This window comes from Ascidiella aspersa, chromosome 2, assembly GCF_963924565.1.
Source record: "Ascidiella aspersa chromosome 2, kaAscAspe10.2, whole genome shotgun sequence".
Lineage (NCBI taxonomy): Eukaryota > Metazoa > Chordata > Ascidiacea > Phlebobranchia > Ascidiidae > Ascidiella > Ascidiella aspersa.
This window is the reverse complement of record NC_139448.1, coordinates 37,772,538-37,784,660: the sequence shown is the minus strand read 5'-3', so window position 1 is coordinate 37,784,660 and position 12,123 is coordinate 37,772,538. Positions and strand designations below refer to the sequence as shown.

At 35.3% G+C, this 12,123-nt stretch overlaps 1 protein-coding gene across 1 annotated transcript; it reads left to right on the top strand.

Moving 5' to 3' along the window:
* Positions 1-1,732: 1,732 nt before the first annotated feature.
* Positions 1,733-8,180, top strand: LOC146165614 (kelch-like protein 12). Its single transcript, XM_083382480.1, has 12 exons — positions 1,733-2,115; positions 2,185-2,308; positions 2,376-2,529; positions 2,759-2,976; positions 3,036-3,185; positions 3,259-3,328; positions 3,485-3,573; positions 3,632-3,827; positions 4,394-4,546; positions 4,952-5,095; positions 5,762-5,894; positions 6,785-8,180. Exons 1-12 carry the CDS (start codon positions 2,060-2,062, stop codon positions 6,909-6,911), a joined length of 1,614 nt encoding a protein of 537 aa, XP_083238606.1. The 5' UTR covers positions 1,733-2,059; the 3' UTR covers positions 6,912-8,180.
* The last annotated feature ends 3,943 nt before the right edge of the window (positions 8,181-12,123 follow it).

Genomic DNA, 12,123 nt, shown 5'->3' with positions numbered 1-12,123 from the left:
AGTGAAAACGTCTGGCAAAACTTCAGTTTCGTTTCAACCTTGTGTGAATGTATAGCCTTTGTAATACAACGCTTTGTTGTTTAAAGGGTTGACTTGCAAGGCAAGGAGTTTAAAGAAAAACAATTACTGGGCAATTATATAGGTGTTTAGACTTTTAAGTTAGCAAAGTTATCATCTGTATATTAACAACTCCCCGAATCTCAAAGAAAACTACTTTTATGTTGATTCTCTACAGTGCTGGTTTAATAATAGTACTAGACGTTGGTTTAAAAGTGAAGTGTCGCAGGAAAGCGTAAAAAATAGAAGCTGGAATCCAAGTTAACTGCTATACGCATTAGTCACTGCAGAAGTGCGCCTCTACGCTGACTTTAGATAGAACTTTGTTTTAAATAATAATTTTATCCAGTAAACTACACAGCGGCAAGACGCCATTAGTGAATTGTGGAAATGTTGATTGGGATTACTTCCTACGTTAAACTATTAGCGCCTTCATTTTTACCCCGTCAACTATACGTTGGTGAACAGCATGGAATAACATTCCTAAGCGAACCCACGACAGCACCGCATAGGCTAAAATTTCGCTGGTAAAGTTACGACATATATAACATCGATCAACATAACACGTGACTAGGGACAATAGCCGCAGACAGGGGCGCCCGCAGAAAATTTTCCAGGGGGGGGCAATCAGGGGCGTAACCAGAAAATCAAAAAGGAGGGTCAAGAATTTTCAACTTTGGGAATTCCCCAATTTTTCGTCTGACGTTGATTAATAATGACGTCATCAAACAGTGACAGTATGACGTCATAGAATGGTGATTGCAAGACGTCATAAAAAAACTAATCAGAAACAGCCAAATACGTCCAGCAAAGCGACCACGTGCGTCGTTAACAATCCTATCAGGCGCCAGCTGCGAAACCACAGTGTGCAATCGTTAACTTCAGGCTAAAAAATAAACTAAGACCGTGAAATATGTGTGATTAATTGTGGTAGAATCATACATAATTCGACTATCAGCAGCGCAGTTTTCAAGTTCCATGAACTGAACTAGCGCTAGATTACAAGCACGCCTTTCACCACGTGCAATACTAAACGAAGATCGGTTTTCCCGGGTGTTATCATGCCACGTTTAGCGCAACAATTGCGCCGAGCTGTGTGCCAAGTCAGCTAAATTACAAGTTGTGGTTGAGGGGAAAAAAGTTGTGTCCATTGCACACTTAGCACGTGGTCTCAAAATATGCTTAAAGAGTATAATTTTGCGTTAACCATCATTACTTAGAAATGGAGACTTTGAAACGCGCACGAAAGTCACCATTATACCTCCTTTTAAGAATCTGCTTTAGTTAAACAAATGTCGATGTTACACAAACATCGTATATTAGCGTAGCGGCGCACTGCTTCTAGCAGTTTGTTAAACCATGACAAAGACGAACAAAAAACGATAATATCACTTACAAAAAGAGGGGGTAATAACTCCCCCTCCCCTGGATACGCCACTGGAGGTGATGGATAATGTATAATATTTTTAACCTTCATTAGTGATACGTATTACACTTACAAATAATACTAATAATCGCATTTTGAAATTCCAGGGGGGGGGGCAAGCAAGTGCCCCCCCTTGCCCCTCCGTGTGGGCGCCCATGGCCGCAGAGGCTTTGACACTTTAAAAGTAACGACTTCTGTGAATGCTGGTTGAGATAGAATCTATCCGTTTATTGGTTTTAAGCATTGGTTCCCAAACTTTTTTGGCTGGTGGCACACTAAAGTTATCTTAAATTATTCGCGGCACACTTTTAACAGAACAACAATCGAATCATTCTACAATCGCCCTTAACACACGACAAACTATATGTAAATGTCTCAATATGATTATTTGTAATGGTAGTGCGTGTTTAAGTTGAAAATGCTTGGCGTGTATGCCTATTGATAATGTAAATACTCTATGGGGAATCTACGTGTTTATTGTTTCTCGACAAATTTTTGCATTGATTTTCCTTCTAATGATCTAGATTCTAGACAATCTGCAAACTATATTATTTGAAAAGTTTCGAAAGAATAAAAATGGAAAAGGACTTTGATTCTGGTCATATTGGTGACCTAATGAAAAAGCTTAACATGTAAGTAACTTTGCAACTAGTACATCGTGAAAAATCTTTAGAAATATGCAAATTTGGCTGTCTCTTTAGACAAAGGCAAAATGGCGACGAAACATGTGACGTTCGATTGAAATGTGATGGAAAGGATTTTTACGTGCACAAAAATATTCTTGCAAATTTGTCCGAATACTTCAACAGGTTATTCTTCACAGAGGTGAATTCATAAATATATTATACTGAGGTGTTTTGAAATTTTCAAGTTGCTTAATTTTTTAATTTAGATGCAAGAAAAGTATCAAGATGTGATTGAAATTACTGCGGTAAATTCCGCTACATTTGAACAAATATTGAATTTCGCCTACACTGGAAAAATTACAATAAACCGTGAAAATGTGGATGATGTACTGAATGCAGCAAACTATTTTTTACTGAAAAGTTAGTCAATAAAACCGTGATAAACATATGAATTTAAAAAATTCCCTAAAACTTGTCCGTAATTAGATTATATTTACATTTGATTTAATTAACAAGCAATATCTACATTTAAATGGGTAATTGTTTTTTTTTCACAGTAATAAATGCAGTCAATTTAAAAAGTATATATATGCTTAGATTTATAATATGAAATTATGATTACCAATACTATTGCCTTGTTCTTGGAAAGATTTACTCAATTTTTGTTGCACATTTCTTGTGGAAACATTGGATTACAACAACGCCGTGCAATATTGGAAAACTGGAGAAAAATTGTGCATAGAAACATTGCAAAAAACTGCTCAACAATTTATCACCGATAACTTTGCCATGTTAACTCACGTTGAGGCTATTAATGCAATGGATAGAACAACATTTGAGGAATTTCTACGAGCTAAACCAAAAGATGTAAATATGTTTTTTCTATTTTGATAATTAAAGCTACTGAACTTCTCCCCAAATTTTAGAGAGAAGGAGAAAAAAGAGCTTTTCAAATGACAGTAGGCTGGGTCAAACATGATTTGGAAGAGAGAAAGTTATTATTTCCACAACTTTTTGAAATAATCAACTTGAACCTCATAGATTTCGAGTATTTTTGTTTTGACTTGGCTTGCGAGGTAATCTAATACAAATTACTTAAAGTATGTGATCGAGAAATGACAGTTCAATTTAAACCTTACATTTTTACAGAATCTGGTTCAGTCGTTTCAGGATTGTCTACTTCGATTGGCAAATCATATGAAGCATTTACATGGACCTCGTAAGTAGCCTAGAATACTTTTAATAACGTCATAGAAAATTACTTTGCTGATTATTACCAGTGAAACACTTTTTTGACATTGTGTATCAATTATATCCAGATGAATTTTGTACAGTAGTTGTTGGTAATATCTGACAAAAGACACTTTTCAAACAGGTTTAAAATGGAGCATTTTGGCCCTCAATGAAAATTCAACAATCCTAAAAATGTTGGACGTAAATGCAAAAGTTGAAAAAGAAATGGCAGTAAGTTAAAACTGCAGGTTTATTTTACTTTTCCAGATTATGTTTCAATGCTTTGTAGATATTAAACGAACCACGACGACAAGCCAGCTTTGCAATGTACAAGAACTACTTATATATGATCGGTGGTTCTAGCGATGAGGAAAACAGAACTGACTCAGTGTTTAGACTGGATGTAAGATCACCAAATAAGGGTTGGGAGAAACAACTTTCCATTGATGATAAACGACGAAATGCTGGAGTGGCTGTTCTTAACGGTAACAATGACCATCACTTTTTTTTAGATTAAAACAAGGAAATTAAAGTAAAATTATGACCCAATATAATTATAAAAACAGATTAGTGTATTTACCTCGAAACTTATATAGTAGATATGTAAGAGAATGAGCACTGTGTATATGTTAAACACAGAGGTGTGCAACCAGCGGTCCGCAAAGCGTAAATGGCCTATGTGACTTGTGGGAGGTTTTAGTTTGCTCTGCCCACTACAGTTATATTGCATATTTAAATTACTTCTGTTTATTGCTCAGTTATTTTGTCAGGCTTATATTTGCAATACTAACGAGCATGTTCAATTAAATTTCTAACATTTCTGATTCCACTACGAAACCAGTATTCACTTAATGGGAGCGATACACAAAAACGCACAGCACAAAAAAATGTCGCACCCTGTGGAAAGTTCTTCAAATCCAGGTTCTATAATGCAACCAGAGGCTTAATACACAAACTGCAAATACTTATTTTTAACGTTTAGCAAGAGACAATGATTTATCTAGATATTCGCACTTGCCATAAATGTATTGACTAAATGTTTTCCCTGCAGAAGCAGAGTTATTTGTGTTCGGTGGTTATGCAGAGGATGATGGAAGTGGGACCTGGGCGACACCCATAAAACTCAAACTTGACGAAGAGGGAAGTGAATGGACAATAATGAAAGATTGTAGAAATACCTCCCTTGACCTTGTCGTCTGCAAAGGTTAATTAAGTTGAAGTGTTGGTCTCTCGATTTTTATCGGACAAGTGTTAGTAGCCTATTTGCTTTTCTCGATGAAGGACTTTCACTGAAAACTAGCAAAATCTAGAATCCTAGTTTTCCCCGATTTCAATTCTTTTAACCGACTGAACGCAAATTCAATCGCTTTCACGCACGATACAAACAAAGCTTGTCAAAGGTTTCTCGTGTAGAGTTCGTTTTCCCTCAATGAAAATTAACCATTTTGCATGTTTGTACCTTTAAGTAACATTAAAATGTGGAACGGCAGAGTAACAAGGTGTACCAATCGAAACAAGGTCTGCCAATGGCCAGAGTTTGTTTGGGAAAAGTGGCGATACTATTGGAGTCTTTTAAATTCTGCCCTTATCATATTCAACACATTTTCAGACATGTTATACGCTCTGGATTATGACAACTTAACATGTGAAAAGTACAATCCTGCTACTGAAACATCAACATTGATGCATCAATTACCAAAGGGTTGTATTAAGCTTGTGGCAATGGAGGATCAGTTGTACGTGATTTGTAAGGGTGAGTTTGTGTTTTCTACATTACCCTCGAAGACAAAGCTCGGTGTGTTTAATACAGTTTAACTCAAACACCGTATCGGTTTTATAACTTAACAAGTTGTAGAACATTATCACACACCGCGATGATTGTTTATATTTCTCACACAACTAATTATAACGCTGAAAAGATATTAAAAACCAAATTAAATCAAATCCCATACAGAAGTAGGTAGCATTTTGAATGTTTCGAATAACTCTTTATACATTTGAAAATGATGTTAATACATCATTATGATTAGGTCATACCCCGTTTAGATTTCCTAATTTCTTAAACAAGTCATACAACATTAAAGCGTAAATAAATGTTGATAGTATTTAAATTACACAACAAGCAGAAACACAAAACGTTTGTAATCACAATATTATTTGAATAATACTCTATTTGTTTCCGCTTATACGTATCTTTTTAAAAATGTAAATTGTTTTGCAAAACATATTTTACTTTCCAGAGGTCTTATGAACTTGTTTATGCCTATTATCATTACTGGCTTTGTCTTGGGTTTGGGCTTATTACCCCTTGCGCGCCAACAATTACAATATTATTAAAATAAACTCCATTTTTTGCTTGCGTATCTTTGTAAAAAACTAGTTTGCTTGTTTTCCAATATTTACCTTTTTTACTTTGCAGAGGTCACCAGGTTGACCTTGAGAAAGTACGAACCGAAGAGCGGTAATTCGATTTACGTCACTACAAAAGATGACGTAGATGAATTCCGTGACGCTTGCATAGCTCATGGGGAGTTTGTGGTTTCATATGAAAGGTCAGAAACTTCGTGATTATTTTGTGATATTTCTGTTTTTTAATTAAAACGAATCCAGCGTAAAAAGTGAAACAAAGTGATGCACGTTGTCAGGTTTTTTTTAAGGTTTGGTTTGGGTGACCGCTAAGTAGTTTTAAGAGACCGCAAGTGTTTCATTTAAATACCAAAAAGTTGCAAGTCCAAAATTTGGGAAACCGCTCGAGAAATTTGGGGGACCGTTTCGGTCCCCCAAAACACCTAAAAAAGAACACTGCATGTTGTTATATTAAGTGATTTACTCTAGTGTTCTTTTGGTACTTCGGTCAATATTAATACGTAAACTACATATTTATAAAAAGTAATTGCTAAACGGTGCGTTTCAATTACTATAGGGTCGGAAAAATTTGTTATGTACTAATTTCTTACTCTGTGTTTTGTTTTTGTTTGCACTCTAAGCCTTCAAATGAGCTTTATGGAGTCTTATTGTTCTCTTTGAAAATATAACTGAATATTAACTGCAGTCAATCAATAATTAAACCCAGATGATAACTTAATTCGCACAAAATGTCCGAAAAATTAATTCAAGTAAGGCTATTAATTTCGTTGACCATTAATCCCGAAAATATACCTCTCATTTTATTGTCAAAAATATTCCACATAACAGATAATTTACGAGCTTGAATTATCACTGCAATAGTTGACCATAACCGCTACATTTAATTAAAAATCACTACCTTTAGTCATAACTCGGAAGTTATTGAAGTTGTGTATAGACAGGTTGGGCCTCAGAAGAAATCAGGGATAGAGTGATGGTTATTATTAGCGCGACAGTGACATCTTGTGTTCGTTCATATTTTTTGACGTTTCTTCTTCTTTACCCTTTTTATCAACATTTTTATCTTTTCGCGCAGTCACCAGATGGTGAAAGTGTATTCATACAACTTTGAGAAGAAGGAATGGAGGTTTATTGCTGAGAGTAACGACCTTTCAAACTACTGGAATCTAATTCCTCTTCACTCTAATCCGTTTGACTATTAACTGATTTGCATAGAACAGCTTGGATCTATAAACCATTTTTAGTTTTTTTTGTGTTTTGTATTTTTTAATAATATAAAAGTTTATTGTGCTGCTCCACCTTTATAATTTACAGTTTGCGGCCTTATCAATTTCGAAATTCCGTACTGCGCATGCGTGCGTCGGACTCGGGCGGTCTCATATAGTTTTACTCGAGTCCCGAGTCCAACTCTGATAACTAGTGGCATTGTAACACATCTTTCTGTGGTTTTTCTGGTGTCAGGACTCTCCAAAGCAATGTTCTCTCTAATTGCGCAGCTGAACGACACAATTTGTGCAGTAAAATTGACTTTTTGCGCACTTTCATACTAACAGTTCCGCTCACTATAAACAAGTGTTTAGAATGCGATAAAATGCACACGAGTGGGTAAAGATGTTTGGGAGAAGTGCTTTTCTCCTTATAGACATCAGCTGATGTTACTGACTTTATCAAATCTCGCGCTCTCTTCTAAATTATAAGTACAATTTACAGGCTCTGAGTCGTTAAAAAAGACTGATAAAATATGGCAAATACTTTTTGGTTATAGAAGAAAGATAACAAAAAGTTGATTGTTTATTGTGTGATTATGTTATTTGTATCACTATTGACGCTATAACTTATGCGACAGAAGACATTTATTACGCTTCGCGCGAATCTCTTTCGTCTTGTTAAAATCAAAACTACGTGACGTATTGACGTAACTTTATGACGTTTTGTTTTGACGTTATTTTGTGTATGACTGAAAATTTTTTCATGACCCCTCAAAAATGTCCTGGATCCGCCACTGTTATTCACAAATATTCATCAGAAGCAATTTATCAATGTGTGAGGTCAATATTTCATGCTTTGCTATTCTTCGACTTAACCCAAGAGAAATAAGTTCTTAGAAAATACCGTTTGTTATGAAACCATAAATCAGAAAAAGGATATAACTGATTGCGAGTTTGCCTTGGCGTTATTAAATGAACCTGGGTTGAAATGTATAGTTAATTAGTATATGTCGAAATGTGAAGGATTTATTGTGCCGTTCAGATAGCACGGTGGTCATGTCATCCTGTTAAAATATACATTGGAGACACAAACTAGATATAAACACGCAATTAAACCCTTATTATTTGACACGCTACTATTTTTAAGTTATTATTTGACACGCTACTATTTTGCGACGTAACGCTATAGGAAAAATGATTGAACTGCTCGCCAGTTTGCTTGGTCTTAATATACGTTGAACGGAAGTGTTGAATTTCTATTTGGTGACGTCACGCTTTTGCAACGCTATTCGTTTGTTATTGTAGAATGCGTTATTGAAAGAGTAACGGGATAAATACGATATATACGAACATTAAGCAGCAATGGGTGTGTATTGGTCTAAGACAAGCATTTGAAGTGTTTTATTAAATGCGAAGACATAATGAGAACAAATGTTGATTCTAGTCACGTCAGCGATCTAATGGTAAATCTCAACATGTAATTGGTCCAAAAATTGTACATTGCAAAACGCTAAAAAAAAAGTTTCCTGCTGTCAGTCGATTAGAAATGTGAATTTTGCGCGCACAAAAGTATTCTTGCATTTCAAAGTATTTCTTGAGGTATTCTTAAGACGCGTGACCCAATTACGCCGCTTCGAACAGTTTGTTAAACCATGACAAAAACGTCGGATAATGTATAATATTTTTAACCTTCATAAGTAATACATATTACACTTATAAATAATACTAATAATCGCATTTTGAACTTCCAGGGGGGGGACAAGAGCCCCCCCTTGCCCCCCCTGTGGGCGCCCATGCCTACCAGTTTGACTTGGTATAGCAGGATTATAAGGCCTTTTAGCAGCGAAAGCCTAAAATAGGCAATTTGTTGTTTTAAATGTAGTTCAAAAACGCTTGTAATTTTAAGAAGTCTAGTAATGTCAGTGACCTTATGATAAAGCTCAACATGTGAGTAGCTTTAAACTACTACATTGTAAACCCTTGGCCGCGAACAGGGGCGCACGCAGAAAATTTTCCAGGGGGGGCAATCAGAGGCGTAACCAGAAAATCAAAAAAGAGGTCCTGAATTTTCAACTTAGGGAATTCCCCTATTTTTCGCCTGATGTTAATGAATAATGACGTCAATAAAACAGTGACTGTATGACGTCATAGAATAGTGATTGCAAGAAGAGATAGAAAAAAAACAGAATAAGCCAAATACGTCCAGCAAAAGCGAGCAAGTGCGTCGTCGACAATCCTGTCAGGCGCCAGCTGCAAAACCACAGTGTGCAATCGTTAACTTTAGGGACAAAAACAAACCAAGACCTTAAAATATGTGTGTTTAATTGTGGTAGAATCATACATAATTCAACTATCAGCAGCGCAGTTTTCAAGTTCCATGAACGGAACTAGCGCTAAATTACAAGCAAGTCTTTCACCACGTGCAATACTAAACGAAGAACGTTTTTACCAGGTTTTGTTATGCCACGATTGGCGCAACATCTGCGCCGAGCTGTGTACCAAGTCAGCTAAATTACAACTGTGGCTGAGGGAAATAAGTCATGTCCATTGCACACTTAGCACGTGGTCTTAGAGTATGCTTAAAGAGCAAAATTTTGCGTTAACTATCATTACTTAAAAATTTATACTTTAAAACGCGCACGACAGTCACCATTATATCTCCTTTTAAGAATGTGCTTCATTTAAACAAATGTCGATGTTACACCAACATCGGATATTAGCGCAGAGACCGAACAGCGAGGAACATACTGCGTATATAACTTGACGTTTTTAGCGAGAAAAAAAATAAGGTTTGACTTAGCGTTGTCAATTGTCGAATACACACTTGCTAATCAGTCAACCTAAACCAGCGCTTCTCAACCAGTCGGGGCCATAAAAACATTTGAGGTGGGCCACACACCAATTCAAAAAGCTAGATTTAGTTTCATTTATGTCATTATATTTAATTTTAAAGGAATAATGGCTCGGGAAGGAATTAAAAAGGAATTTAAATTTATTGTTAAGTATCTCACTAATGCACAGTTGATTAAATAATCTGTTTTGAAATATGTTCTGCGAAAGAAAAAAGGTTTAACCACTGACCTAAACAAATAACGAAAGAGAAAAACTATCCAGTGTTTACGGCCGGCCAAACTAAAGACGAAAAACAGAGTTTTGCTCTCGATTTTGGCTTCGCATTAGATTAAGACGCGTGACCCAATTACTTAAAAAAAGCACGCCGCTTCGAACAGTGTGCTAAACCATGACAAAAACGAACCAAAAACCATAATATCATTGCCCCCCCTTGCCCCCGCCTGCGGGCACCCATGGCCGCGAAGCAGCCAAGTTTTTGTGGTCTTGTCAAAATAAACTGCTGATTATATTATTAAAAAACTTTGAGAACGAAAGCATAAAAAAAGCAAGAAACGGAGTTAGATTCTGGTCATGTTATTGACCTAATGAAAAAACTTAACATGTAAGTAACTTTGCAACTAGTACATCGTGAAAAATCCTTAGAAATATTTCAGTTTTTACGCTGTTTTTACAGACAAAGGCAAAATGGCGACGGAACTTGTGACATTGAAATGTGATGGAAAGGATTTTTGCGCGCACAAAAGTATTCTTGCCAATTTGTCGGAATACTTCAACAGGCTATTCTTCGCTAAGGTAAATTTCTAAATACATTTTTCTCGTAAATCTTTGTAATATTAATTATTTTCCAAATTTAGATGCAGGAAAAGTTCCAAGATGTGATTAAAATTATGGCGGTAAACTCCGCTACATTTGAACGAATATTGAATTTCGCCTACACTGGAAAAATCCCAATAAATCGTGAAAATGTGGACGATTTACAATGCAGCAAATTATTATTTATTTAAAGGTAAGTCATTAAATCGTGGTTTATATTTTTAATTTCAAACTTGGCTGTTCCTCATAAGACATTTTGCGAACGCGTTTAACAAACAATTGCTTCATTTTAAAAGGTTAAAAAAGTTTTCGTAACAACTTGTGTGTTTATTTAAAAAGCTTAGGCTTTATTAAGATAAAAATGATATTAATATTTTTGTTTCTTTAAAAGATTTACTCAATATTTGTTGCACATTTCTTCTGGAAACATTGAATTACCATAACGCTGTGCAATATTGGAAAAGTGGAAAATCAAATATGTAAATATGTTTTTTAAATTAGTTTTGATAATTAGTAACCTACCAAACTACTCCCAAAACTTTAAAGACACATCTCAACCCAATTGCAATATTTGATGTAACGTCTTATGCCATTGGCATTGACTTGACTTAAGTCACTGTTTTCAAATAACTTGACTTGACTCAAGTATTTTGACCAAATTGACTAGACTTGGCATATACTCTACTTTAAACTAAATATTGATTTGAAGAAGCAACTGTGTTAGGTAATCTAGCGCTATCGTACGTTTTTTTTAATGCAGTTCTTTCTAGTTTTTCTCGCCTTATTTCGGAATATTTATTATTTTGCTTTCTTAACATATTTTTTGTTATATGCATTTACCAATTATACATCAGTGAGCACTTGTCAAACATTTAGTCATATTTGCGATTCCTAAGACTATTTTTATATAAAAGTGGAATCTCATAACATAAATGCTTTGCAAAGGTTAAAACAATTATATCACTATGTAATAATACCTAATATAACGATCACCAAGCCAATTTAAATAAGAAAAGTTTATGCGTTTAGGACCGACTTTCAAATTACATCAAAACATAAGTTGATAAAATCGCCCGTCAATCGCATGGAAAACTGATGCATTTCACACTAAAACGTTATGCCAGTCGCTAAAAACACACAATGCATGCGCGTAATAAAGTGTGTACAATGGATGAAATGCACACCAGTGGGTTGGAGAGGTGCTTTTCTCCTTACACAATCAGCTGATGCCACTGACTTGTTTAAATCTCACGCTCTCTGCTGATTTCAATGTACAATTTGCAGGCTCTGATTCGTTAAGGCCAATGAGAAATGGGAAAATTATATTGTAATGAATAGGTAACCAACTAAACAATTTACTTGATTTGTTTGTAGATTTATTATTCGCATCCATATTGACCGTCATAACTTATATAATAGGAAAATACAATAAACACAAATATTGTAGAGTACAGGTGTTCTATAGATCAAATCTCAATTAACTAACCCGCTATATTTAAGGGTGTGGCTGATTCAGTCGCATTTTCGGTATATAGTCAAA

Excerpts from the sequence above, each read along its gene's own strand:
- LOC146165614 (XM_083382480.1), top strand. The coding sequence starts at position 2,060 with ATGGAAAAGGACTTTGATTCTGGTCATATTGGTGACCTAATGAAAAAG. Across the intron at positions 2,530-2,758 it reads AAACTATTTTTTACTGAAAA|ATTTACTCAATTTTTGTTGC; the intron begins GTTAGTCAATAA and ends GTTCTTGGAAAG. Across the intron at positions 3,329-3,484 it reads GAAGCATTTACATGGACCTC|GTTTAAAATGGAGCATTTTG; the intron begins GTAAGTAGCCTA and ends CTTTTCAAACAG.